Source organism: Hirundo rustica, chromosome 17, assembly GCF_015227805.2.
Source record: "Hirundo rustica isolate bHirRus1 chromosome 17, bHirRus1.pri.v3, whole genome shotgun sequence".
NCBI classification, from domain to species: domain Eukaryota; kingdom Metazoa; phylum Chordata; class Aves; order Passeriformes; family Hirundinidae; genus Hirundo; species Hirundo rustica.
In genome coordinates this window covers 2,793,373-2,819,754 of record NC_053466.1, presented here as the reverse complement: position 1 = coordinate 2,819,754, position 26,382 = coordinate 2,793,373, and the positions used below count along the sequence as shown (strand labels likewise).

The window sequence follows — 26,382 nt, the reverse complement described above, 5'->3', positions numbered from 1 at the left end:
AACCAGGGGTGAGCTCGGTGCAGAAACGGTGCTGGATGGAAATAAAAACGCACCCCAAATACTGGACAAAGCAAGGGGTACGTTTACGAAGGGCTGGAGTCAGCTGGGGTGTTAAAGGCCGTGCCCAGGAGCTTTCTCAGCGCTACAGAGATGCAACTTGTGTGGGAACTGTCTGGTGGTGGCCTCTGTGACATTTCCAAACAACTGTTTTCCAAACCTGCCCTTCAGGTGATGCTTTGGGCAATCGCTCAGTGCGGGGGAACTGGCGCAGGTAACCCTGTTTGCCCGCAGCCGACCTGACGCTGGAAGCCCCGTGTTTGCAGGGGGGGCAGGGGGAGGAAGCGGCGGCGCGGAACTCCGCGGCTCGTCCCTCCGAGGCGGACGCGGGAGCCCGCAGCGGGGTCGGCGGCAGCGGTTCCGGCCGGGGCTCCGCGCTGCATCCCGCGGGGCCGCGCGGCCCGGGCGGGAATAAAACACCGGGGAAAAAAATTACAAATAAAGAAGAAAACAAAACACACCCCAAGAGAGGCTTACAGGGGGCGGGCGGGCAGGATGCGGCTGCCCGGGGGGAAACCTGCCCTTCCCCGGGGCGGAGCGGGGCCTCCCTCTCTCCCTCCCTCCCTCCCTCCTTCCATCGCTCCCCCCCTCCTTCCCTCCCTCCTTCCCTCGCTGCCGCCGCCGGAGCGGAACCGAAAGCGAAGGCGGCGCCGGGCAGCCGCGCTCCGGCCCAGCGCGGCGGGGGCTGCGGGGGCTGCGGGGTCCCGGGGTCGCTCCCCGCCAGGTCGGTGCTGCGGGAACGGGCGGGGAGGCCGGGCGGGCCCGGGCGGGGGATGCGCCCGCGCCGGCGGAGACAAAGCCGCGCCCGGAGGGACCGGGCGGGCGGGGGCGGCCGAGCCGGGGATGGAGCGGGGATGGAGCCGGGGCCGGGGCTGCCAACGGCATCGCCTCGGGACGGGGCTCTCCCGAGGGCGGCCTGTGCGGACACCCCCGCGGGGCGGGCTCGGTGCTGCCGTTTCCCCATCCCGCGCCGTGGCCGCCCGGGCCCCGCGGACAATCCCGCTCCGCCGGCCCCGACACGTGCCGCGGTACCGGCACCCCGGGAGCGCCCGTGGCACCGGGTGGCAGCACCGCGTGTCACACAGAGCCCACGGGGCTCCTGTCCGCGGGTTGAGGGCCGGGAGCAGGGGCGCCGGGGAAGATAGGCCGTGGGGTTAGGGGAAGGGGGCGGTTTTAATGCCCAGGGGTAAGTTAGAGGGTGGATGGAGCTGGTGCAGCGACCGTGTACAGGGGTCGGGTCTCATTAGAAGCCACAGGTTGGGTTGCTGCGAGTGACAGAGCGTGGTTAAGGAGGTGGGATGCAGCCCTGCAGCCACGTGCACGGCACAGAGCATCAGGCGCATGAAGGTAACAGCCCAGACCAAGAGCAGAAGTGAGGTGACCACGGGAAGCTGGTGTGGAGCTGCGGGCTGACTGCAATGCTGCAGGGACAGAAACCACCCCTGGGGACAGGGCCGGGTTGTCCTCAGGGCCAGGGGGACCACGCTGGGGAGAGGGTGTGTGGTAGCTGTGGGTACCAGAGCTGCCTTCACAGAGACAACCCCTCTCCTGGGAGAAGGAGCCCCATCCTTCTCCTGGCTCTCCGTGAGCACTTTCTCTTGGGAAAAACAGCCAACAAACCCCCAAAGACCATACCTGAGTGTGCTGTGAGGGGTGTCTGATGGACCAGCACTGTTCCAGGGAGGTAATTTGGAGGAGCCTTTGCTTTCAACTCTGCCCTAATGTCTTTTAAGTGGTGTTCACAAAGTGGAGAGCTGCCCTCGTTTCCTCTCTTGTGGGCATCATAGGCTGGAGCTGATGTTTCCAGGAAAGCTGGGAGCTGCTTGGCAGTGCTGGACAAGGTGATGGAGGTGCCCTGAGCTTATCCTGGCCTGTGCTCAACACCATCTCTGGAGCTCTTTTGGGATGCTCGTTATATATTGCTTCAGCAGTACTAGGCAGTATCCTCAAAATTATAAAAAAAACCTTGATAAAGACATTTTTGTGATTCCTATTGAAACTTGCTGCTGCGTGTTGTGACACTACAATGCTACCAAGCCTGGCTTTGCATTTTTTCCCCCAATTCTTTCCAGCCTGTGTTGGCTGGGCCAGGCAGTGCAGGAGGCTCTTCCATTCGCCCTGGGGATGATGAAAAGCTTGGGCACAGGGACCTGTCCTAGACGGGGTATGGGGCACCTTTTTCCACTATCTCATAAATTTGGGTGTCCTCTGACTTCTAGAGAAGCTGATGAGAGGGTTTTTTTTCCCATTAAAAGTCAGGTAGGGGTGCATATGGGCTTTGTATACTACAGTGACTAATATATTTCTGGCAAGGTCTGTGCTCACCCCTAGGAAGGGAAACTGTGATCGATGCCCCCGTCGCTGCAGATGACACCACTCTTGGCACGGGCACTTCCACTGCTGACCGTGACCGGAGAAAGCAAAATAGCCACTGGACTGTGCCCAGGGAGACCAATAACTTCCCCAGGCTGGCCCTGCTTGGCTTTTAACCAACCTTCAGCAGTAGCAGGGGAGGATCTCTGCGAGTAAAATCAGCCCTGGTTTTGGTGTTTTGAGTTCAGTTTTGTTAAAAAAAGCTGAAGTTGCGGTTTGTGAGCTGACTCCCATGGAAGGATGGATGGAAGGGTCACTGCTGAGCTGCCACCAAGTCCCTACCCCCTTGGGAGGGTCTGATCCTGACACTGTGTCTGGCCTTGCCACAGTGACACAGGGTGGGGAAGGCAAGTGTGCAGCCCCTGCATCTGGGTAGAGAAACAGCTCTGGGGAGGGAAGGGCAGGCAGATACATCCATATGCTCTGATTTAAATCCCTGCAGCGGTGCTGGCTACAAGGTGCCACCCTCTGCACTTGGCCAGCGTTGGTCGGTGTGTTCTTCAGAGGTGGCCACATCCAGCAGGACCCAGGCAAGGCCCACACGCTCTCAGCAGAGCTGGGGCGGCCCGAGGGGGCTGTGAAAATCCTTCATCCTCGCGGGGGCTGATTTCACTCCCATTCGCTTCCGCTCAAGCCACGTGGACGCTGAGCGAGAGGGAGAGCTGCTGCCAGGGTTTCACAGACCTCTTTTCATTTTAATATCCCTCTCCTTGCTGAATTAGATGCGAGACTGATTGCTTCGATAATCCTGCTGCAGCCGCTATGGGTTATCTATGGATTGCAGCCAAAAGCTGTGCCGATAAATCATTTCTATACACCAGGCTGTTATATTTCCTGAGGATTTTGTGGGCATGTGCTGCTCCCTTTTACATAAGGATCTGCTTGAATTCATACCAGAATGTGCTGCTTTTCCCCAGGCAAGGGCCTGGATGGGTTGGTGAAGCCAAAGCTCCCAGGCTGTATTTTCTCTCTTTGGGATTACTGCCCTTGTTTCAGCAATTTTACTTTTCTCTCTGGCTGGGAATACAGCTGTTCTCCACCTCTTCCTCCTCCTCATGTGCTTATTAAGGATAACAGGGCTGTGTTCAACAGTGTGACCCCACTTTTGGGTTTCTCTCAGGGGAGGTGTCGTCTCAGAAGGCAATTTCTTAAAACCCCCATCCTCTGACCCTTTGCACACATGCAGAGGGAAAACCCCTCAGATTTCCCACTTTCAGCTGATGTTACGATGGGGCTTGGACGACTTTTAGTTTACAGAGCCTGGGGAAGCCTGCTTGAATTAATCAGACTTGATATGTTTATCCTGGTCAAGCCAATTAACTCCCGCCGGCCAGGACACGCTCAGCTCTCAAGTGTGACTGAGACTTCATAACTCAATTCTGCTCAAGCCCGGCAAAGTTTATCAGGAGCCCTTGGAAATCGGGATGCAGGCGATGCTCTGGGGGCGGGATGGGATTCCCAGCCATGCTGGGGCACTGCTGGGGACTGGTGCTGCTACCAGCGATGTTCCTGGGGTGCTTTCATACCAAGGCTGCCCCGATGAGCTGCCTTTTTTGGTGCGGCCGCAGAGCACGGTGAGGGTAGAGGGCACAGCATTCCGGATCGGCTCCGGCTTCGGGGCAGCTATTTATATGTGCCCACTGGAGGGGTGCCCGAAGCAGGCCAGGCAAATGGCCTCGAGATGCATCCCTGTGAATTCAGGATGAATGGGGGGGGCTGCCTGTTTGTGTTAATCCATTTGGGAGTGCATTAAAACACGCTGCCGTGGGCTGCCAGCAGCACTGCGGGGGGAATTTGACTTGGCTGGTGGCTCCTGGCTCTCTCACACAGCAAAGCCCCATCCAGGAGTGGATTCAGCCCCACGAAACTCAGTGTTTCTGGGAATAGTTTGTCCTTGTTGCTGTTCGTTGGCTTATTTATAGCCTCCCCATCCCTGTGCTTCTCCGTGCCTCGGAGCGGCGAGCGCTGCCGCGTTGGCTTCAGCTCCAGGCCGATCCCACTTGGGCACAAAAGCTCTGGTTTATAGATCAGTGTTGAAAACAGCAATTAGGCCATTGTGAAGCCTCGAGGACGGGGGAGACGATTTGATTTCTGTACTTGACCCATAATTTCTGCTGGGCTGATTCAGGGTGGTTGTGCTGTGGGTGCAGCACGGAAACTTCAGTGGAGACGAGTGGAGCTAATTTTAACTGGCCGCCTCGTCGAGGTGTGGGAACCAGGCAGAAAAATGCCTCAAACCCTGCTCCTGCTCCTGGGCTGGTTGTTTCAGGATTTTTTTTTTCACTTCCTTCTGTGGCAACTTGTTAACCTAGAAATTAAAAACAGCACTAGTGTTGGGGCAGGGAAGAGCAATGGTTTACAGCCAACCAACCACTGAACAGTTCCAGGTGCTGTGGGGTGCCTGGCATGTGTGAATTAACATAATTTTCTTCTCTTTTTTAAGTATCACTGAATTATTTGATTTTTTTTTTTTTAAAATATTTTTTTCTTGCTAACAGTTTTCTCATTTATCTCAAGGTTTGGGGACCTGAGTTTTGCACAGAAGGCCACAGGGCGAGGAACAGAAATCACTGGCAATGATGGGCTGTGGGAGGAAGCAGTGAGCCAGGGGGCTGGTCCTGTACCCCACGCTTGGTAAGTGCGTCCCTGTGCCCCTGAACTGCTTTGTTTGGGGGGGCTTGGCAGAGATATGCCCACTTTGAGCAGTAAAGTAGGGAACTCCATGGTATTTATGCCGGTATAGTGCCATTCTTTATCCTGCCCCTTTAAAACACCCCCTTTGGAGTATTTCCATAGTGGAGATGATGGAATTGTTATTCCTTGAAGGTGTTTAGATAAAAAGGGTGGAAGAAGCAGTGGTGGCAGCCCTGGGGTTGAGACTGGCTCTGGCCTGGGGTATGCCCCACGGCAAGGTGATTGTGCATCTTGGTGCCATTCTGCACCGCTGCTCTTGGCTTCACCATTCCCTGTGCAATGAATAAATCAATCTGTGGCACAACGAGCGGCACAACAGGAAACCTCGCTTTCCAGAGAGCCTGGCTGACCCGCCCTGTGTTTGCAGGCACATCTCCCCGCCACAGCATGGCCAGGATGAAGCCATTGGTCCCTCCACGCCGCCACGTGCCCCCAGCAGCTCTCCCGCCCCACAGCCCCTCTGCTGCGCCGGAGGCTGCGGCCGCCGAGCCCCCGCGGCGCTGCGGGACCCCCTGGCGCTGAGCCCCGGCCACACCAGCATGGCCTCGCTCATCGTGGTCACCGAGCACGACGCCACGGGCAGCGCGAGCGAGGAGGAGATGGACGTGCCCGGCAGCGAGGGCTTCGGGGATGGCCGGAAGCTGCACCTCTCCGGCCGCAAGCTGTCCCTGCAGGAGCGGCCGCAGCCCGCCCGCTCGCCCGGGAACGGCACCGGCGCCAACGAGCGCTTCATCTACCCCTCCCTCCCTTACTCCCCGGTGACGTCCCCGCACTCCTCCCCACGGCTGCCGCGGCGGCCGACGGTGGAGTCCAACCGTGTGTCCATCACGGGATTGCAGGTGAGGGGGATGAACGTTACAGGTGAGGGGGATGAACGTTGCAGGTGAGCCGCTCCTGCGGTCCTCCTGCCCCCATCTGCCTGGATTTGCCCACCGTGGAATTTCTTCTTGCTTGTTTTTTTTGGGATAAACCCTCACAGCATGTCTGCAGATGTGTGGCAGGGGGCACATCCTGGGCCATGGGGACAGCCCTCAGGGAGGTGGGACCCCAGCTCACCAGTTTTCGTGCCTTTTGCTGATGCCACCGGCTCTCGCGGCTGTGTTTGATGGAAGCCAGGAGTGTAGCGCAAATTTCTTTCTTTACGCCTTAAAAAGAAAAAAAGAGAAGTTCACCGAGATCTAATGAGAAAACAGGCCTGCCTGCCCCCAGCCTGACAGAAAACAGGCAGCAAGTGGCTGCTTTGCCCAGAAGAAATAAAATTACTTGGCGCCAGGTCGCCAGCGTTAAACCCCTCAGGGCTCTCGCGGTCCATCGCTCTCGTTCCACATGAGTGGACAGGACAGGACCTGCTCGGCCGTTAAGGTTTGCAATTAGCCATCTATAAACACACCAATGTGTGGCTCAGTGGGTGGCTTCTGTGGCTCATGAATCAAAGCTGCCCAGCCCCACATGGGTGCTTGGGCAGAACAGGACGGGGTGTGAGTTTGCAGAGAAGAGATTTAAAAGGAAAGCAAACATGAGCAGTTTTGTGGTTCATGCCAAACTTCCCTGCTCTCTCCCCGCAGGACTGTGTGCAGCTCAACCAGTACAAGCTGAAGGATGAGATTGGGAAGGTGAATATTGGGTTTGGGGTGGGATGAGGGGTTTTGGGTTGGGAGGGCGTTGGGCTTGCTTTCACTTTCCAGTCATGGGAATGTTCTAGAATGGGAGCAAGTCCAGCCATTCGCATGGCAGCGCTTTTTTGCTCACTCTTCTGCTCTGAATGGTGCCAATTGAATTGTATATTTTTCAAATTATTACTAATTTTCCCCCTTCCCCCTCCCTCCCACTCAGTGGGGCATTTGAAGATTTTCTTTGCTGTCAGTGTGATGTCAGGCCGCACACCCCCCTGCTCATCCACCATTGCCCACCAGCTCTGTGATCCCTGTGGGGTGGGTTTGTGGAGGAGCCCAGAGCCTGGTTTGCTGATGTGGGTTTTCTGGATTGTCCCTGACTTGTGCCCCATGGCTGTGCCCCTCTCCAGGGCTCCTATGGGGTGGTGAAGCTGGCCTACAACGAGGATGATAACACCTACTATGTGAGTAGCACACAGCCCCAGAGCCCGCAGCGGGGCCGGTGGGAGCGGGATGGATCCCCTCTGCTCGCTCCCTGCCACGTTTCATCCTCGACTTGCCCCAAATTTCACATTTGTTCCCCTCTTGCAGGCAATGAAGGTTCTCTCAAAAAAGAAGCTGATGAGACAGGCGGGCTTCCCCCGTAAGTGGCAGAAAGCCTTTTGGGCGGGGGATATTTTGGGGATCCCGGGGGATTGTTCCCAGCTGGACACCTCTCTGCCTTTCCCACAGGCCGCCCGCCGCCCCGCGGGGCCAAAGCTGCGTCCGAGGGCTGCCTGCAGCCCCGAGGGCCCATCGAACAGGTCTACCAGGAGATTGCCATCCTGAAGAAGTTGGACCACCCCAACGTGGTGAAGCTGGTGGAGGTAAGCGCTGGCCTCTTTCCAAAACTCATCCTTGAGCGTGACGGAGCCTGAATGCTGCAGGGGTGGGCTGGGTGAAGGGGAGTCACCCCGGAAGGGGGCAAGGGCAGGTCCTGCCTTTGGGAGAATTGTGTTTTCCTTGGTTTAGAAGGCTTTTTTATTCTCACCTCCCAAAAGATTTTTTTCTTCCCTGCTCAGAAAAGGAAATGCAGAAAAATGTTTCTTCTGTGGAGGAAACAAGTGCTGAGCCAGGTTTTGGGGAAGAACTGGTGTTTCTGTGAGTTCAACAGTGCAGCTGCCTTGCCCTCCACCCACTGCCTGTATGAAACAGTCCAAAAATCAAGAACTAAGGATGTGCAGGCTGGAGTTTATTTGGCTCATGAGTCAGATGATGCTTCTTGTGTGTTTTAAATATTTGCTTCCTTGAAGTACAGCTCCATCTCTGTCCTCTTTTCCCTACTCTTGTGGGTAGAAGCTCAGAGATGAGCAGACCGTGCTGATGGTGCAGATGGTGTAGAACTGAGACGGCTGCTAAATAAAATATCACAATGCTTAATTGGCAAGGTTTTCTTGGCACTGTTTAATCGCCTTTTTGCTTCTTTTGGCAGGTCCTGGATGACCCCAGTGAGGATCACCTGTACATGGGTAAGTGCCCACTGCCCTGGGGTGTCAGAGGGATAGGGCAGAAGGTTCCCAGTGTATTTTGGAGCAGCTCTGTGTGCAGGGCTGGGTCTCTCCTTCACTGTGGGTATAGCCTGCATGTGCTGGAGGAGGAGATGAGATGCAATCTGGGTTGTGAACAGAGACAAGAGTGCTTTATAGCACTTCATTGACCTTAATTCGACACCAGGGCATGCTTTGCCATGAGAGGCACCAGTGTTTGGTGTTGTCATCTTTGAAGCTGGGCTGATAGAAAGTAGTTTTATTTCTCTGCCTTTGGGAAAAAAGCATGAGTTCATTTTCCAAGGTACAAAGGAGCCACATCCCAACCTGCCTGGCAGACTGCAGTCGTTTGCTTGATGTAAATACAAAACTCTTGGAGAAGGAATTTTTTCCCCATTATTTATGTTCAGCCTGTACTAGTGGAGGAGCATGTGATGCCTTCATGGCCAAGCGCTGAGGTTTGCCCAGGGTGTGGGCCCATCATTTTTGGTGGCAAACAGGGTTTTTGCGTGCCATGGAGGGAACTCTGTGATGCTGAAGCTGCAGCACTGAGAAGATAGTTGGCAGCATCCCCTTAACTGATAATGGGAGCAAACCAAATGCCACGTGCCTTGCATAAGATGGCATCTCCTTTTTAAAAATAACATATTATTTTTAGAATTTTTGTCATTAAAATAATTGCTTTTGTGCTGAGACTGTGCTCGCAGGAGCCGTACCCTGTAAGTGATCTGTAATCACCTTCTCTTTTGTGTTGCAGTGTTTGAGCTGGTGAAGCAGGGGTGAGTACTGAATTCCAGATTCAATCCTTACACTTGAACATGAGATGGGTTTGTGGGTTGCAGAGCTTGGCCATACAAGGTGGGAATGGGGTGCAGAGGTGATGGGGAGGTTCATGGTGGGGCTTGAGGTTTGAAAAGCATCTCAGCCTGGTTACAGCTGAGTACACCCTGTGGGTGCCTGTGTTTGAGGTTGTGTGCTGTCACTAGCCAGTGACAAAGCCTTCAAGCCCTGATTCAGCACATCCAGGTGGGGAATGAACTTGTTCTCTGTTTTCTTTGCAGCCCTGTGATGGAAATCCCAACCTTGAAACCTCTCAGTGAGGACCAGGCTCGGTTCTACTTCCAGGATCTGATCAAGGGCATTGAATACTGTAAGTGTCTCTGCAAAAATGACTGGATTTCTTATTTTTGAGTTTTTTTCTGAACACCTCGGGCTGGTCTTTCTGCTGGCTCATGCTGCACAGGGGATTTTAAAGCTGAGGCTGCTCGTGGTGTTAGCAGAAAGAGCCACAGGGAGCCCTCGTGGTTCCTTTGCTGCAAACCAGTGCTGCTGCTGAACCACTCATTGTCCCTCTGGCTGCAGTGCACTATCAGAAGATAATCCATCGGGATATTAAACCTTCCAACCTCCTCGTGGGAGAAGATGGGCACATCAAGATCGCCGACTTCGGAGTGAGCAACGAGTTCAAGGGAGCTGATGCCCTCTTAACCAATACAGTGGGCACTCCTGCCTTCATGGCCCCAGAGACCCTCTCAGAAACCAGGAAAATCTTCTCTGGAAAGGTATTTAATAGCAATTTGAATGGTCTTGGACTGACCTTGCACACACAGAAATCTTGTAGATTTAACTATGTTTTCTTCACTCTGTAGGCTTTGGATGTCTGGGCCATGGGGATCACGCTGTACTGCTTCGTGTTTGGGCAGGTAATGAGATGGCTTTTTCAGTGCTGTTGGGGTTTGGGGGTTAGTTTGTGCCTCTCATGTTCCAGGTAAGCAGTGGGACTGGCACCTTGTGTCTCTGTTGGAACTGAGTGGAGATGAGGAGGTGTGGATGGAAATCGGAAACCTTTGTTTGTCCCTGGGATGGGCGCAGCCAAAAAGGCTGGGTTTCTCTTCTTCCCCAGTGGAAAAAAATTCTGTCCCTTTAGATTTTTTAGGAAAGGAGCTCTTGTAGTAATTGGTAATTTTTAGTTAAATGTTTTTTTCATTGCGTTTAAAAGTAGACATTGATATAATTGGAAATTTTCTGGAATTTCCCTGTAATTGGATCTTTGCTTTCCTTCATACCCTGTGAGATCCTGATGCTCCTCTGGCTGCCCCACTGCTGCCTCTTAATACTGATTGTTGCTTTCCTCATTGCTCTTTTTCTTTGTGGTAGTGCCCTTTTATGGATGAAAGGATCTTGAGTTTACACAATAAAATCAAGACCCAAACGTTGGAGTTCCCAGACCAGTAAGTACTTAAAAACAAAAACAACCCATCAATCCTTATTTTACAGATCATTTGAGTTGTTTCTCAAGCACTGCCTGAGTCGGGCTGGCCCTGTTCTTCTGTGGTTTTGCAAAACTCAAGCTTCGAGTTGGTCTCTCCCTGCCCTGTACATGTGTGATCACACTTCACATTGCCTCAAAAGGGAAAATTTTGCTTTTCCTGGGGGTTTGGAGAGGAGGAAGAGGGAGTTTGGAGAGGAGTGTACAAGAACCCAGAGCTGCTTCCCTGTTGAGGCTGGAGTCCAGCCCCTCTGCCCAGAAGGCCCATAGTAGCTGGTACTGAGGTGAAGAACAGAGGCAGCATCCATCCCTTTCCCCATCTCACCTCTCCCTTCTTCCTTCCACAGGCCAGAAGTTACGGACTTCTTGAAGGATTTGATTACACGGATGTTGGATAAAAATCCTGAATCTAGGATTTCGGTCCCAGAAATCAAGGTACTGACCTAGCTTCCTGGTGCTGACTGTGGCTTCACTTCTGTTGGGTTCTCTTTGCTCGGCTTTTTTTGGGAGTCAGTTTGATCGTGCCAGGCTAGGTCCTTCCCCCTGTGCCCAGGGCCCCTGGGCAGGTAAGTCCCAGCTCCTTCCCCTGCTCCGGGACCTGCTCATCTTTGGGACCTTTGGTGCCTATAGAAGTCGCAGGCAAAAGGAAATCCCCTGAGTACAGTATTTCCTCTGCTACCAGGAAAGTACTGTGCAACAGCCTTTCGCAGGAGATTTCTGGTCCTTCGCCCCTGCAGGAGCCTGGAAGGGGCGACAAGCTGAGAGAATGGAGACCAAGGTAGGGGGAAAGGATTGCGGGGGAATTGCGGAACCGTTTTGTGCTCCTCCTGCAGCCCACCAAGTCACCAGGTGTGTGGGCAAGGAGAAACAGGGGTTCTGCCGTCAGTCATGGATTAAACCAGGTCCAGGGCTTGGTGGATCTCCCCATCGCTGCTGCTCATATGTGTGGACTGGAACAAATCTCTTGTGCCTCCTGGTGCTGTCTCAATCCATAAGATGGGAGTGAAGATAGGTCTCCTTCCCTAAAGCCCAGAGATGCCCAGTGCTGTAGGTCACCAAGGTTATGGCTTGGTTGTGTAGCTGGGGCCAGCGCTGGCTCTGGATGAGCCACACCACGGCATTTTCTGCTCTGGGCTGTGCAGTTCCTGGCAGTGCTGGGGTGAGCTGGCTCACCAGTGGCATGGCACACCGCTGCCCTGCTCCCTGGAGTTTCTGGAGCACACAGGGGCCATAGCTTGGACAAGCAGATGCGTTTGCCAGGCTTGTGTAGTTTGAGTTATGGAAAAGGGGAAATCGTTCCTGACAGGCTGTGTTATTAATTGAAGTTGCACCCTTGGGTCACCAAGAACGGAGCGGAGCTGCTGCCCACAGAGGATGAGAACTGCACCCTCGTCGAGGTGACGGAGGAGGAAGTGGAGAATTCAGTCAAGCACATCCCCAGCCTGGCCACCGTGGTGAGCAAAAAGGAGTTGATGGTCTATGGATGCACAGTGGGGTTCATGCTGCCTGCTGGGGATGACCCTGAGCAGCTGGAGTTCACTGCTGAAGGGCAAAAGCATTGGGCAGGATTGGAGCAAAGACCTTCCCTCTCTTGGCAGCAAGTGCTGCAAGACACTTGGGTGTCTCAGGGTCTCAGCAGCTCCCTGGACATGGCTGTACCCCACAGTGCAGAGGAATATTTTGGAGCAGTTCCAAAAGTAACTGTCAGTGGGTTGCTGGTCTTCACACTTGAGCTGGCTGCCTAAGTATCACTGGTTTTGCTCAGGGCAACGAGTGTCTCGTCCAGAACCTGCCCGTGGCCAGGAGCAGGTGTTTTGGCCAGGCACAAGGAGCTCCTGCCCTGTTCTGCTTGTCCAGCTGTAGGGGCTGTGGGAGCTTCCCAGGATGGAGATTTTATCTGGGCCACGACGTGCATCAGCCCCCGCCTGGAGCTATTCTTGGTGACTTCATCTCATCTCTTTTCAAGCTCATATTTTTATTCTCTGCAACCCACTGTGGTGGTGAGAACCACACTGTAACCCTGTCCTGTGTGGAAAGTGAAAGCCTTTGTGGTTTTGAACCTAATGGTTTCTTTGGGTGCTGCCAGCCCTTGTGTTAGGGGAAACAGGGTGCGACCATTCACAGTTCCCTGGTGTGGTGTTATCTGCCTGTGATTTTTTTGAAGAACAGGTTTCTCTTTGAAGCCCCTTCACCATCTCATAGCTGTGCCCACTTCTGGCTTCATTACTGGAGCTCTCTCTCTTTTGGGTACTCTGCAGAAATCTCACTGCCCGCAGACATGTGAATATGCAAATGCACCTTGTGCTGCTCAGGCTGAAAAAGTAGATTTTGCTCTAAAGAGATCACCATTGATGAGGGGTTTACCCCCTTTTTCCTGTTCAGAGAGGACTTGATCAGTAGGCTCAGTTCTCCCAGCCCTGTTGAAATCCAGGTGTGTTCAGCACAGCTCAAGGCAAATCAGATTTTATTGCACCTCTTTGACTCTTAAATAACACACTGCTTCCAGGCAGATGTGGTATTTTCACATTTGCATTTGATCTTCAAAATTACCCTCTGGTGCTTGATCTTTGTGCAGCCAAGTGCAGGCGTTGGCGCTCCACTATGAGATTCACTCACAAGGCTTTGACTCTTAAAACACCCTCGCCTTCAGACACAGAACAGCTCACTGTATGCCCTGGTGAGCAGATACACGAGGCACAGAGGGATGAAAAGCAACAACAAATGAAGCTGGGGGCTCTCACAGATGCACCTGCCAAGGCAGGGTCCGGTGCTGCTCATCTTGTTGTCTGCTCCCACCAGCAAAGCAAGCTGGGGGATGCCACGGAAGAACCCTGACACATCTCTGTTCCCACCAGTCTCTGATTGGTAACTTTGTGCTTCGCAGACAAAGCTGGACAAATGCCCAGCCTTTCAGTTTGGTCTCAGATGAACATTAAGGTAAAATTGTGCCAGTTCCTTCCCCTCTCCCTTTCCAGTGAATTATTTTGCCAGGTAATCATGGAGGACTGGGAATTTGCAGGTATTGGATGCAGTAATCAGTAAAACCTGCTTCTGAGGAGGAAAGAAACCTCTCAGACTTGGCTTTGCTCTCCTTTCCAGCCTCTTACATCTAGTGTGGCTCTCACCTAGAAGGGTTTCAGATGAGGATACAGCTGCTGTATTAAGCAGCTGGAGACTTGCAAAGATGCTTCCTTCTGATTTCTATTAATAGAGAACTTTGGCTTGTTTTCAGTAGTTTTTTTAAATTACTTGGGCATGCAGGTTGGATGTTCCTGTTGCTCTTGAATGAACTGCATTCTGGTTTTGCAGATCTTGGTTAAAACGATGATCCGGAAGCGATCCTTTGGGAACCCGTTCGAGGGGAGCAAGAGGGAGGAGAGGTCATTGTCTTCCTCTGGGAACCTGCTGCCGTAAGTGCCATCACCTCACTTCAGCCCCAAAAGACATCTGCAGCTTTTTCTGATACGCTGGAGGAGAAATTAAATAGTTGGCTTTGAAAGTTTCATTGGGGGCCATGACTGCAACATTCACACCCTGTCCATCTGATCTCTATCTGCTTTATGGGATTTTTGTGACATGCAATATCCTGCTGTTCTGATGGGATGAAAAACACCTTTTTATGGCACTTCCAGCTTGTTAACGTGGGGAGAGATGACACATGCTCAGCGTCCCAAAGATCCCATGGCAGGGAAGGGGCAGAAACTGGTGTCTCGTGGCCTGCTTTGCCTTTCTCTGAGTCGCTCAGCAGCTGTTTTATTTCCTTTGGAAACAGGAAACAAGGCAGTGAAGATAACCTGAAATGCAACGACTTGCCCAACGTGGGAGAGGAGGAACTTCTTTCTTGAACGTGGACTTTACGGTTCTGTTGAGCAGCTCAATCCAGGGCACGTCACCACGTGTGCACTGGGGACGAGGTGACCAGAGCCCAGAGCAAACGCAGCATGACGTGGCGCTATCTCAGTACAATGCTGGATGTAGAGCTCACATAGCAGCATGTTATCACGTGTTATCAGACATCCGATTATTTGCCATAAACACGGAACATCTCCGATCACTTGGGCTGCTGACTTCTGGTGGGAGAGGCGCTGGCGGACAGCGGAGAGGTGAGCGGTGGTGGTGAGCAGCAACGGGGCTTTGCAAAACGAAGTCCACGGCAGCCAAAGGAAAATGCGTTTGGAACTGCTTTTAGCTGGTTTTAATGCCAAATAACTTGCAGGGACTGACGCCAGCGTGCCAGGGGCACGATGCCCATCGCGTGGCCGCGGGCACGTGCAGAAGGGTGAAGCTTTTGCCAAGTGGGATACGCGTATAACCAACCACACGCGTGCACTTTGAGAGTTCATGACCTACCAGGAATGTTGTTGCATCTATTTCTTGTCGTTCTGGTTTGTTTTTAATTGACACCTTTTTAACTGCATGGGAACAAAGCAAAAACCCACCTTTTCAGCTTTTTAAAGAATGCCTACATTTGTGAGCCAAGTTGTATGAAACAGCATCTTCAGGATGTTCATAAAGTGAGGTTAATTACCTCCTCAGGTAATTAACACCCTTTCCAGAGGCCTTGGTGTGACCAGACTTGGTAAGTTAGGTATTCAGTGTATGAAAGGAAAAGGTATTTAAGGGCTTAAGTTCAGTTTGAACTATTTTTGCTGCAGACATATGAGTGAAAGGTGGCGTTTAGAATGTTTTAAATAGCAGAAGAAGCACTAACAGTTTGTTTCTAAATCTTTTACTTGATCTAGGTAGATATACTATAAAATATAAAATTCAGGGTAAAATCCTTCACTTCCATGTACATTACATGGTTTACTACAATTAAAAATAATACAAATTATGCTGTTTTTTAAGTATAGACTTAGGGCTTGCTTAGAATTTAAGATCTTAATGATTAGCTAGTGATTTTCAAAGAAAAGTTTGTTTTCCAAACTCTTAATCTGGATTCTGGGGCCAATGCTATGTATTTTTTGCAAGTTTGTTACCAGTAATTTGTGAATGCCTGTGGATCAGAGGCTTGTTAGTAAATTAAGTCTATATCTAGTTCATGGATTGTTTCTTACGAAGAGCTCTTTCACCTTCAGTCAGATTACTCTGATTATTTGTGGTGCTTGTACAAAATAATAATCTGTCATGTGGTGGGAGAGACTCTGGCGTCCAGATTCACTTCCCCAAGTTCTCTGTGCTCAGACAAAGCTGGAGAATGACGAGCCAAGGTTTGCCTGAGGACAGGGCTCACGGTAAGTACAGTTGTTTTGTGGATGGAGCGTGGGACTGAGGGGGAAAAGGTCTGATCTTTCTCCTTTCTCAGTCTGATGTGGTTGTGTGACCTTGAACGAGGCATTTGATGTACCTGACAGAGAAGGAGGATTTGAATCTCCCAAGCTTGTGAGGGACTGATAAGGTGTAATTATTTGCCCTCCTCAGGCACTAGGAGACTGCCAAGTGTCTTGATTAATGGTAAGATCTCCTCCTGTTAACCCTGGCCGTGGATGCCCTGCCTTTAGAAATTGACTGTTCCCTTGTCTTCCTTTATTTTATCCTGGGCAGCACAAGCAGCAGCATGCCAAGGTCCTTGGCCCTGCTGCAGTCAGACCTGGCCTGGTAATTCCTGCTTGAGATTGGTTTTTGTTAAAGCCAGGACAGCATTAGCAAGGGTGCAGATGCCTACCTAAACTGTCCCTTACACCTTTTGATCACTTGAAGCGATGTTCCCCCTAAACTGCAATTTATAATGGAAGCATTGTGCTGCTGGCCTCTCTCCAAAGCCAGTGAGGACAGTTGGTGGTTTAGGAGCAATACTATGGAGTTTGGAGCCATAAGACACGCACTGTTTTCCTCCCATTTTAGTCCGAGGCTATGCCAAAGCCCTGCAGCTTCAGCTATGGGAAAACCAAACAGGTAACTTGGGGGCAGCACTACTACAGCTGCCTGCTCCCCCTACACAGGACTTTTCATTGTGGAAATGTGTGTGAGTGGGCAGCCTGGTTCTGTAACCCTGCAAACGGACTTGATCTGCCAAAAAAAATGTAAAAAGCTAGGGGATCTGATTCTTTGTAGGTAGTGCATAGTAATGTGTGTGGTGTGTTTGCTAGAGGTGTGTTGTAGAGATCTCTGTGCTGCCCATCCCCAGGTGTGATTTGTCAGGTGAGACAGTTTACATTGACCAAACAGGTCTGCCAGGTGTAACGCAGCTTCTCAGCAGCTGTACCAGCTCCCCCATGCCCAGCCAGTCTCTGGGCCTCAGATACTCCCACTGCTCAGTGTCTGACTGCCACGGGCTTGGTTCTAAAGGATGCTAAACTCAGCACTTCCCCAAGGTGCTCTCCAAACCCTCAGTGCAGGCTCTGGTGGGGCTGCAGCCAAATGCACATTTAAGAAAGAAACGCAATGTGGATTTTTCTGGTCGGCCAGCTCTGTTGAAAGCATAAAGCGTGGCCGTGTGAGGGAGATCTCTCTAAATGCATGACCTGTTAGAGAAGCTGTACTGTGTATATAAACCTGCTCAGTTCCCCAGCTGCTGTTCCTTAGTAGTAATGCTTTCTCCTTATAGTGAAGTGAACATTTTGCTTGTGCCTTGGAACTGGGCGATAGCTTGATTTCCCCAACTCCCTTCCCTCCAAGCAAGCCCGGTGCTGACTGTGGGCTTATTGCTGTGTACTAAGCCTTTTTGGCTCTGAAAGCACATAGGAAAGTGCTAAGGGGAAACCAGGCCTCTTACCTGAGTAGTTTTCCGTGGTGGTCCCCTCTTACCTATCAGGCAATTGATCTGTTTCTTTTCTAAGGTCCTGAACTATTCCTGATTTTTATACTGTTTGTTTAATGACCAAGGCTTGTGTTTCACCCCTACCCCTTTATTATGCATTTAACTTTATCAGGTGTATCAAGTTTAAATACTGTGTATTTACCACTTTTAAATTATATTACCTAAGAAGAAAGAATAAACCAACTACTAAGTGTTTTTCCACACAGGTGTTCAAGCTTCACTGTACAAGTTGAAATAAATGACATGCAACCAAACCCAGAGTTAGCTGATCAAGTGGAACGTTATTCAGTTTGTGTGGTCTTTATCAAGCTTTATCAAGTGAGGGTTTGGCTGTTGGAAGAGGAATCTGAAAGCACTCTCTTTTGTTACTGAAATCTGGTGCTCTGCCATTACAACTGAGCATTCACATGCACAGACTGGAGAGCTGGCTCTTGGAAGGGCACTCGTTGAGCTGGGACACAATTTATTGCTCAACAGCAGCAGGCACAATAAAACAAAATGGTAATACTGTGGAGAAAAGGCAGCCAGAATGCTGGAGGTATGGAATAGATCCCAGGGCTCAGTAACACCAGTAAAGGTTCAGAGAAAGGGAAGCCCTGGACTTTTTGAGTCAATCTGATCACTAGAGGTGCTCAAGGCCATGTAGATATAAAAGCCAACAAATCCACTTCAAATTGTGTAAACCCATTAAATGCAGCAGCCCAGACACACGGGAGGTGTGCCAGGGAATAACAGGTCTGTTCTTCCAAGCAGCTGGTACCAGCACTCAGATAAAGACCCTAAGATCTCGGCCTCTCACTTACAAGTCTTTTTCCTTGGAGAGGGTTTAAGGCAGCAGACATGAACAAGGTGTCATGAGAAACAAGGCAGAGCAGCTGTAGTTGCAGCAGCACTTCTGCTGAGAGAATCAAGAGGCAAAGCCCACAGAGCCCTGGCTTTGATAGCCCTTCACTAACATTTGGTATGTGGGGAGAAATGAACAATCAAAACCCAGCTTGCAGAACTTCAAGAGAGCTGAGGGAAGGTAGTATTTTATTGAAGTAAATTTTAAAGTAATAGCATAAAAATCAGACAAAACAGAAAAGAAGTTCTGTAACTAGTAAGACATTTACCATAGAAAAATGGAGCCAGACTCTGCTTTATCTTGGTCTGTGGCCACTGGAGCTTGGAGACCCAATTAAATAGTAGGTACAGGCTCAGCTAATCTTCACAATCCTTCAGGGAAAGAAAAATGACAGCAGGAAGGAGCTGCTGTCCCAAGGTTAGGCACCTCCTGGCAGTGGCCACGTTCACTCTAAGGAAGAATCTGTGCCTATTGTCCTGTGCCCTCTGCTATCAGTGAGCTCAGGGACAGGAGGACTGGCAAAATGATGATGCCAGAGCTGTCCCTGTCCCAGGCTCAGCCAGTGCAGATGTCTGGCAATAAAGCAGAATTTTCCCTCTGTGCTAAGTGCAAGTAACATGGAAAGACAGCAGACAAGGAGCAGACCCAGTTCTCCCTGGGACTGGCTCCCAGGTAGTGAAGAGTAGTGATGATGGTCCCTTTCTCAGTTTGGTTCCCCACTTCTTTCCAGCAAAGAGAGCCTGGTCTCATGGCAGGGTCAAGAAATGTTCCCAGCAGTGGTTTAGAGCAGCAATTGGTCCTGCAGCACCAGGAGCTCAGGAGTTTGTTCCGTATGTCTCACCAGCTTCCTGCAAGGATCAGAGATTACAGTTCTCTGCCAGACACTCTTCTTTCTCTGCCTTCCAATGACATAAAATCCTTGGCACAGGCAAGCTACTTCTTGTTACTCAGACTACCTTTCCAGTGGCACAAAGTGTATGGAATTGAGAAATCTGCCCTCTGCACTCACACTTCCCACCAAGCACAGGGCTGTAGGGCTGAGCTCTGTCCTCAGCACCAGTCAAGCAACCAGCTACATCCTACTGACCAAACAGATCATTTGGACCCTGGAGGGAGCTGTAACAGTGGCTGTCAGCACCCTGGTCTCAGAAAATACCAACCCATTGAATGGGTTTTTTCACAACTGCAGGAACCCCAAAAGCCAAGAAAGGATTTGATGGGAACAGGGCTGTTCCCTACAGCTCTTAGAAGGCGAATGCCAATGACTGCAACCCAAAAGGGAGGTGCAGTCAGAGCATGACAAGTTCTTGAACATATATTTTCCTCTCCAAGAGTGGTTACCCAGGAAACATGACAATATTTGTTTCTAGTGCTCTTCCCTGCAACAGCTTTGAGGTAAAAATTAGCTTCTCTGACGAAGACAAAGTTTCCTTAGAATTGTGGTTCAAAATCCCCACTTAATGTGGATTTTCTACATCCTGTTTCAGAATCTATGTGGAGTCAGAGGAGGAAGCAATTCTGCCTTTACCCTGCCTTTGTTGATGCTTACCAGTTCATAATCCTCCACATATTTGTACTTCTTCTCCCGATAGTAGTACCTCTTCTTCATACAATACAGAACAACAAGGTCACACAGCACTGTTGCCTAGTGGAAATTGAAGGAATTTAAGACAACGATCCTCAGAACTGAGGCACTAATCCAGAACTGAGTCCAAGTGCAGACAGTGTCACTTACCACACCAAACAGCGCTAAGCCAGAGCCGATGTTAATCATGGTAGGAATTACATCAAATTTTCCTGCCTAGAAGACAGTCACAAGCCTGAGCATGCTTTTCAGCATCTCTGAACAAGACTTCCAGGAACTGTCACCCTACCTTTCCAAACACTATGATATCAAAGCGGATGCCATAAGCTTTGACAAGCGTCCGTGATTCAGTGCCATCACTATTCTTGTAGTATTTTGCAAACCTGCAGAAAAGATAGGTCAGAGCTTAGCTGGAAATTTTGAGGTTGCTTATGTGATCATGCAACATCCAGGTGTGTTCCCCATCCCAAAAGGACGGGCTGAACATTGTTACTTCCAGACACAAGCCCTGAGTGATGGAGATTTCATGCTGCCAGGCTCACATAGGAGAAAAGCTCAAAGCAGGTGAATTCAAGACAACTGCGAGCACCATAAATGAGGAAACTTGCAAGGCATAGGAAGGGGAGAAAGCAGCTTTAGCAGGGGAGCAGGACTAACGGGAAGAAATTCAGCTACACGGGAGACGCGGGCAGGCGGCTGCAGGCGGGCAGGCAGCCGCGAGAGGGCAGGGCCGGGAGCGGCAGGGCCGGGAGCACAAAGGCTGCTCCGCGTCCCGCGCTGGGTGACAGCAAGCAAACGACGGGAAAAGGGATGAGAACAAACAAGAGATCAGACTTACTCCACCACGTGGTTGACTAAGCCAGGAGGAAGCAGAAAAGAGGGTGGAAGAGAAAAAGGATTGGTAAGGGGCTGTACCAGAGTCTGAAATTAGTGAGAGCATTTCAGATCCAGCTCCAGTTGGTCCTGACACCTGGATACCTGCTGGCCTGGCACCTCCCAAACACACATTTGTGCTCTGCACAGCTCCTCAGCAAATTCATCCAAGTTCCACCCAAAGATCCTCTGTGCTAAGCGAGATTTTGTGATTCTAGAAGTAACAGCCCTGAGCCATGTTTCCTCACAAGCAGGAATCCTGCAAGGACCTTGGCAAGGTGGCCAATCTGTATTATTACATTCGAGTCTGGATGCAACCAGCTGCCAGCTCTGTGCTGGTGTTCTACTGAAGTGCTGGACTCAGCTGTACTGGCCAGGATGTGTATGTGGTGGTGTATGCCAGGATACTCCTGGTGCAGATACGGTCTTCAACTGACAGAGCCACTCTTACAGGTTAGTTTTTCCCCCAAGCAGATCGAAGGACATGCTTCAGTCTCCCAACCCCACCTCAGTCCCCTCAAATTGTGCCCTATCAGCACACCCTGAGACAGTCAGTTCTCCCATTGCACCCCATCAAACAGCCAGCAAAAAGCTGATGGAAACTTGACTCAGGCACTCTGATGAAATCCGTGGAGCTTCACTGACCTCCCACCTCTGCTTTGGTTTGCACACAATGAGGATCCCACTTGCTCTTTCTCACAGCATCAAAAAAGCTCTCCAGGTTTTCTTCTGTTGCTCTCCAAGCACCACTGAAAGGCCCAAATGACCACAACTGCCAGTGGCACATGGAGCTGCAGGGACAGCAGGTGCCCTCCACAGCCACATTACCTGAAGTTGTAGCCAGGTGAGACGGTGTGGGCAGAGTCCTTGTTGTCCAGGCGCCGGAAGGAATATTTTGGCACGCAGTGGGAAGCGGCTCTGTCCAGGTTGCAGTCCCAGTTGATCTGCAGTGCCATGACTCCACCCTGCCAAGTGGAGGAGAGGAGGTGATGGGCAGTCCAAGTGCACAGCCAGCCCAGCACTAGGCTCTCTGCTGACCAGGACCTGATTTACTGGCTCTAATCCCAGGCTCAGTCCAACACTCTTTTCTGCTGCTACAGAACCTTGCACACAACCCCACCCAAACAAAGCAAGGCCAATTATTTGTTAAGTAGCATTGACTCCAGTCCCCCTGGCCAGAGCACTCTTCACCCTGCAGCTGATCTGTGTTCTGTGGCTCATGCCACGAGGCAGAGGGGAAAACCCCCTACTACTCCTCTTCTAAAAACAGCTGAAGCCCAAGAGAAGGATCTGCCAAATACCTCCACGGCCATTTCCTGGAAGTCCTGCCCTGCAGCTTCAACTATTTTCCCTAAACGGAAGATAGGGCAGAAGGGATCTGTCTGGGCATCATAGATGCAGTTCTTGAGGTAGGTGGAGTTGATAGTGGGGAGGATGTTTCGCCTAGAGGAGAACAGAAAGAGAAGAGTTGTTGCATCCCCTTTACTGCCCACGAGACCAGACAGTGTGATGACCCTCTCACTATTTACTTGCTGAAGTTGAACTTGCGGTACCAGATGTTGTTCTTCACCAGAAGGGTGAAGTTCTCAGCTTCTCGCAGGAACGCTGGCCTACAAAACAAGAGGGAAACCAACACAGGACTCTGCAGAGTCCTTGGTGCTCGTCTCTTCAGCTATTCCCAACAGCATCTCAGTGGGAGAAGCATCAGCTGTGTAGCACGAGCCTGCTCTCAGGAGGGGCACTGCGGAGTAGGAAGAGAGAGCACTCACTTGGGTATGTGATAATCATCCTCCACGGGGCACCACGCAAAGACTTCACAGGTCTTAACGCTGTTGTTGTATGGAACACACTCCCCAGTCTGAATGCCTGGAAAGATGTGCATGGAGGTACTACTGAGCAAAACCAGGCAGTATTTGACCTGTGACATCCCCTCACTCCATATGGTGAAAGCAGTTTCCCCAGAGGTGAAGTGCCACTACCAAAACCTATATTATCTTCCATTGCAAGTGTAATTTCAGAGGAAGAAGCATCAGGTGCTTTTCCTGAATCAAAGCCTCATCCATGTGAAATACTGCTTCAGGGACTGAAGGCCATGGAAAAGCTTCACACTGTTTGCTAACTCACCAAAACCCACGTCTACCCAGCATCCACCCAGCACAGTCTAAGTTCATCTGGTCTAAGTCCACCAGAAGAAAAATCTGAGCTTCCCCGTCAGTTCTCTTATATGTGAGAGAAAGAGAAGGAGACAGAAGTGAAATGCTGCTTCCTTCACAGCAGGGAGTGCACAGCACAGAGGCATTCACAACCTAGACCGAAAGAAGCCTTTGCAGCAGGTTTCTTACCACTGCTGTGGGTGCTGACATATCCTGGAACACAGTTGTTCTTCTTATCGCACTCTGTTTGATCATCTGGGAGCTGGAGAGGAACAATAGTTCCATAAAACTCTGAGAACCCTCTCCCTTGCACTCCCACCCACACAAGGCAGGATTAAAGCGGATTCTGCACCTACCTCCGGGCAGTGGCCTTGCCTCTGATTCAGTGTGAGTATCACATTGGTCATGACAAACACGGTGTTCTCACCCTGTGCATGCAAAACAAGAAGGAAACTTAAGAGTGACAGTCTGCCAAGAGTGTCCAAGGCACTGCACCAAATATCTTTGTTGACAGAGCACAGGTGGCCCAGCAGAGGGGACTTGCCCTGGACACTGCTGGTGCAGCACTAAAGGAGAGACTCCTATGTGTATCTCCTGGTGCTGCTGTGTTAGCCAGAAGAAGGACTGGGACTGGCAGCTCTTTCTGTCCTCCCACTCGGCCCAAAGTTCCTCATTCATGTTACGAAAACAGAGCTCACACAGCTCCTCAGGGGAGTCATAAGGCAGGAGCAGAAACAGAGCTCCAGCTGCAAGTCAGAGCACAACTCCCACACTTTCTTTTTGCAATATATCAGTTAGGAATTTGCCCATTTCTGTTTCTTCAGGAAGCACTATTTTCATTACTTCACTTTCACTACTTTCAGATCTGTATGACTCCAGACCTGTCATCTGCTTCCGCTCCACTGATATGCAAATATGACCGCTCAGCCAAAATCTGGCCAAGTCTGTCTTTTTTTCTGCACCACATGTCATGCAGACAAAGGGACCCATGACCAGCAGTTTGGCTCTGCCTGCCCAGCCCGAAGGCCACCACATATGGCCCACACAGCACAGATTCCCACAGATGCAGTCAATCAGTAACCACAGCGATGATTCCTGTTCAGCTCTGCACCAGGTGACTTGCAGGCTGTTCCTGCGGCTTCTGCCAATAACCTAACTTGGGGTTGTTTGCTTTAGAAAGCAATAAGAAGATGACATTTGGTTACTGTCACAGCCTCTTCCTGATGCCTGCAAAGTTCTTCCTCTGTCAGGACCGGTGCTGTTGCAGGTCTTTGTGGGCACCCTCAGAGAAGGAAAGGCTCCAAGGAGAACCTACAGCCCATTTGAGTACACAAAGGGGGCTTATAAAAAGGAGGGAGGGGGACATTTTACACAGGCACATAGTGATAGGGCAAGGGGAAAGAGTTTTCAACTAAAAGAGGAGAGACTTAGAACAGATATTAGAATTCTTCACTCTGAGGGTGGAGAGGTTGCCCAGAGAAGCTGTGACTGCCCCATCCATGGAATTGTTCAATACAAGGTTGGGCAAGGCTTGGAGTAACCTGGGATTAGTGGCTCACAGCAGAAGGGTGGAATGCGATTATCTTGGGTGCCTCCAAACAGTTCTACAATCCTACACAAGCACACACACACACACACTTTTCCTGGAACAAGCTTCCCCAGGGCAGGTGCTCAGCATGATCTGCAATAAAGCAAAGCTGCTTCACTCTCTCATATCATGGCCGCACTGGAGCCAAAGCTGCTCCAGCTCTCAGTGGACTTTAGCAAAGCAGCAGCTGTTAGAAAACCTTCTCTCTGCACATGAAAGTGATTGATACCTGAGGAGGGATGACATAGTCAGCTACATCCCAGATCCTGGCTCCCAAGGTGGATGTGTTTGTCAATGTTACTCCCTTCACCTTCGTGGTTACAGAACTGACCACAGAGTCTGTTTCTTGGTAGCCCTTTTCCCACAGAAAAACCCACCTGAAAGAGAAGGATTGCAAGAAACAATAGATAAACACCATAAACAAGTTCAGGCTGGAATTTCTCCTTTTTCCACGCCACCTGAAAGGGCCATTCCAGATAGTTTCACAGTATTTCCTTACAAAAGGGTCACCAGATTGGCAATCTCCCGTCTGATTTTTGGGGTGATATTTTTTTATTTTCATACTGGTTTCCAGGGTCTAATTTGGTTTTATGCCCAGCCTTGCTGGGGGAACGACAATTACCTCCTGAGCCGGTCCCACTCCTGAGGGACCCTTGGGCCATTCGCTTAAAAGTTGGACCTGATCGTTGTGGGGGCCCTTTCCAACTCAGAATATTCTGTGATTCGGTCCACAATCCCAGTTATGCAGTACCATCCCGCCTGTATCTCCGTCCGGCGAGCTCCGGGCTCCCCTCAGGCCCTCACGCCCTCACATAATCGGGCCCGCGGCCCCTGAGGCCCCCTGAGGGAGGGGCGGCTCCCGCCCTCAGCGCCGCGGGCTCCCGGCGCCGAGCTCCCCGCTTCCCCCTCAGAGCGGCCGCCCCGGGACAGCCGCGGCCCCGCCGCCCGCTCACCCGATCACATAGGCGAGGATGCCGAGCTGCACCGCGCGGTTGATGAGCCCCACTTTGCGGCTCCGGATCAGCACGATGCGCGGGGTGTCGTACTCGAAAAGGAAGCTGTGCACAGCCCCGCAGGACGCCATGGCGGCGGCCGACAAGAGAAGGCGGTTGGGACGGAGCCGTCCCGGGCCGGGCCGCGGCTGCCGCAGCCCCACAGCGCCCCGAGCCGCCCGCCGGGCGCTCCCGCAGCCCCGGGGCCCCGAGATAAATTGCCCGAGGCCGGCGGAGGCAGCGGCACCGGCAGCCACGGTCTTTACACCGCTGTTTTCACACAATCACAGAAGCCATTCGGTTGGAAAACACCTCCGAGATCATCGAGGCCAACCTGTGGCCGAACACCACGCTGTCAAATAGACCAGAGCACTGAGCGCCGCGCCAGTGTTAAACACTTCCAGGTTCGGTGACTCCAACACCTCCCTGGGCAGCCCGTTGCAATATTTAAGCACCCTTTCTGGGAAGAAATTATTCCTAATTCTTCCTAATGTCCAACCTAAACCTACCCTGGCACAGCTTAAGTCACTGCAAGGACTGAGCAACTGCCAAAGAGAGCAGAGCATGCTGAAGACTGTTACCTTCCCATCCACAATGACCAAATTCTTTATCCTCTTGCAGGATTAACCTTTGCTTTAAAAGCACCACCTAGTTCATGCACCCTCCACCTCGTCCTGAGACACCCAACACAGTCCTTATTGTAGAAACATCACTATAACCCTCATAAGAGCAGGTAACTCATCAGGAAGAGATGAAGTGAACTGACAGGGTGGCAGTGGGAATTTCAGGCAGTACAAAACTATTAAAACCATTTAGTTCAGCTACATATTACTAAAATGCTTATTTTTTTTACAAAACCAGCCAAAACAGATAGGACCAAAAGAAGTGGGGAAAGGATAGGAATATGAGTGAATATTCAGTGTAACTTTCAAAAGGAGAATTGGTTAATATGCTAGAACAGAAATGCAAAAATGCCTACGGTAATATTTTCCCACTCTAGATAGATAAGATGCTGCAATATGAATATTAAAAGTGGCATAATCTGCCAGCAATAT

The 26,382-nt window shown here is 51.1% G+C and overlaps 2 protein-coding genes across 3 annotated transcripts; one reads left to right on the top strand and one right to left on the bottom strand.

Moving 5' to 3' along the window:
• Window positions 1-721: 721 nt before the first annotated feature.
• Window positions 722-17,552, top strand: CAMKK2 (calcium/calmodulin dependent protein kinase kinase 2). Its single transcript, XM_040080623.1, has 18 exons — window positions 722-781; window positions 4,948-5,064; window positions 5,492-5,963; window positions 6,690-6,737; window positions 7,148-7,201; window positions 7,329-7,380; window positions 7,470-7,603; window positions 8,209-8,245; window positions 9,021-9,042; window positions 9,325-9,413; window positions 9,626-9,825; window positions 9,913-9,966; window positions 10,421-10,494; window positions 10,880-10,967; window positions 11,215-11,310; window positions 11,858-11,986; window positions 13,842-13,942; window positions 14,305-17,552. Exons 3-18 carry the CDS (start codon window positions 5,664-5,666, stop codon window positions 14,375-14,377), a joined length of 1,551 nt encoding a protein of 516 aa, XP_039936557.1. The 5' UTR covers window positions 722-781; window positions 4,948-5,064; window positions 5,492-5,663; the 3' UTR covers window positions 14,378-17,552.
• A 744-nt stretch (window positions 17,553-18,296) lies between these two features.
• On the bottom strand, window positions 18,297-25,468 carry P2RX4 (purinergic receptor P2X 4). 2 transcript variants are annotated; one of them, XM_040080625.2, is made up of 12 exons: window positions 25,289-25,468; window positions 24,565-24,712; window positions 23,104-23,175; window positions 22,937-23,009; window positions 22,364-22,460; window positions 22,124-22,204; window positions 21,896-22,037; window positions 21,423-21,559; window positions 20,011-20,104; window positions 19,872-19,937; window positions 19,686-19,781; window positions 18,297-18,984 (listed from the first exon to the last, which is right to left on the bottom strand). In XM_040080625.2, exons 1-12 carry the CDS (start codon window positions 25,417-25,419, stop codon window positions 18,952-18,954), a joined length of 1,170 nt encoding a protein of 389 aa, XP_039936559.1. In that variant the 5' UTR covers window positions 25,420-25,468; the 3' UTR covers window positions 18,297-18,951. The 2 variants fall into 2 exon arrangements, with proteins under 2 accessions (XP_039936559.1, XP_039936558.1); XM_040080624.2 differs by lacking the exon at window positions 18,297-18,984 and having other exon boundaries at window positions 19,620-19,781; window positions 25,289-25,462.
• Window positions 25,469-26,382: the final 914 nt, after the last annotated feature.

Coding starts and splice junctions, on each gene's coding strand:
- CAMKK2 (XM_040080623.1), top strand. CDS start 5,664: ATGGCCTCGCTCATCGTGGTCACCGAGCACGACGCCACGGGCAGCGCG. Junction 7,202..7,328: donor AGGATGATAACACCTACTAT/GTGAGTAGCACA, acceptor CCCCTCTTGCAG/GCAATGAAGGTTCTCTCAAA. Junction 10,495..10,879: donor ACGTTGGAGTTCCCAGACCA/GTAAGTACTTAA, acceptor TTCCTTCCACAG/GCCAGAAGTTACGGACTTCT.
- P2RX4 (XM_040080624.2), bottom strand. CDS start 25,419: ATGGCGTCCTGCGGGGCTGTGCACAGCTTCCTTTTCGAGTACGACACC. Junction 23,176..24,564: donor ACTATGTCATCCCTCCTCAG/GTATCAATCACT, acceptor TTGCATGCACAG/GGTGAGAACACCGTGTTTGT. Junction 21,560..21,895: donor TCCAGGAAATGGCCGTGGAG/GTATTTGGCAGA, acceptor TCCACTTGGCAG/GGTGGAGTCATGGCACTGCA.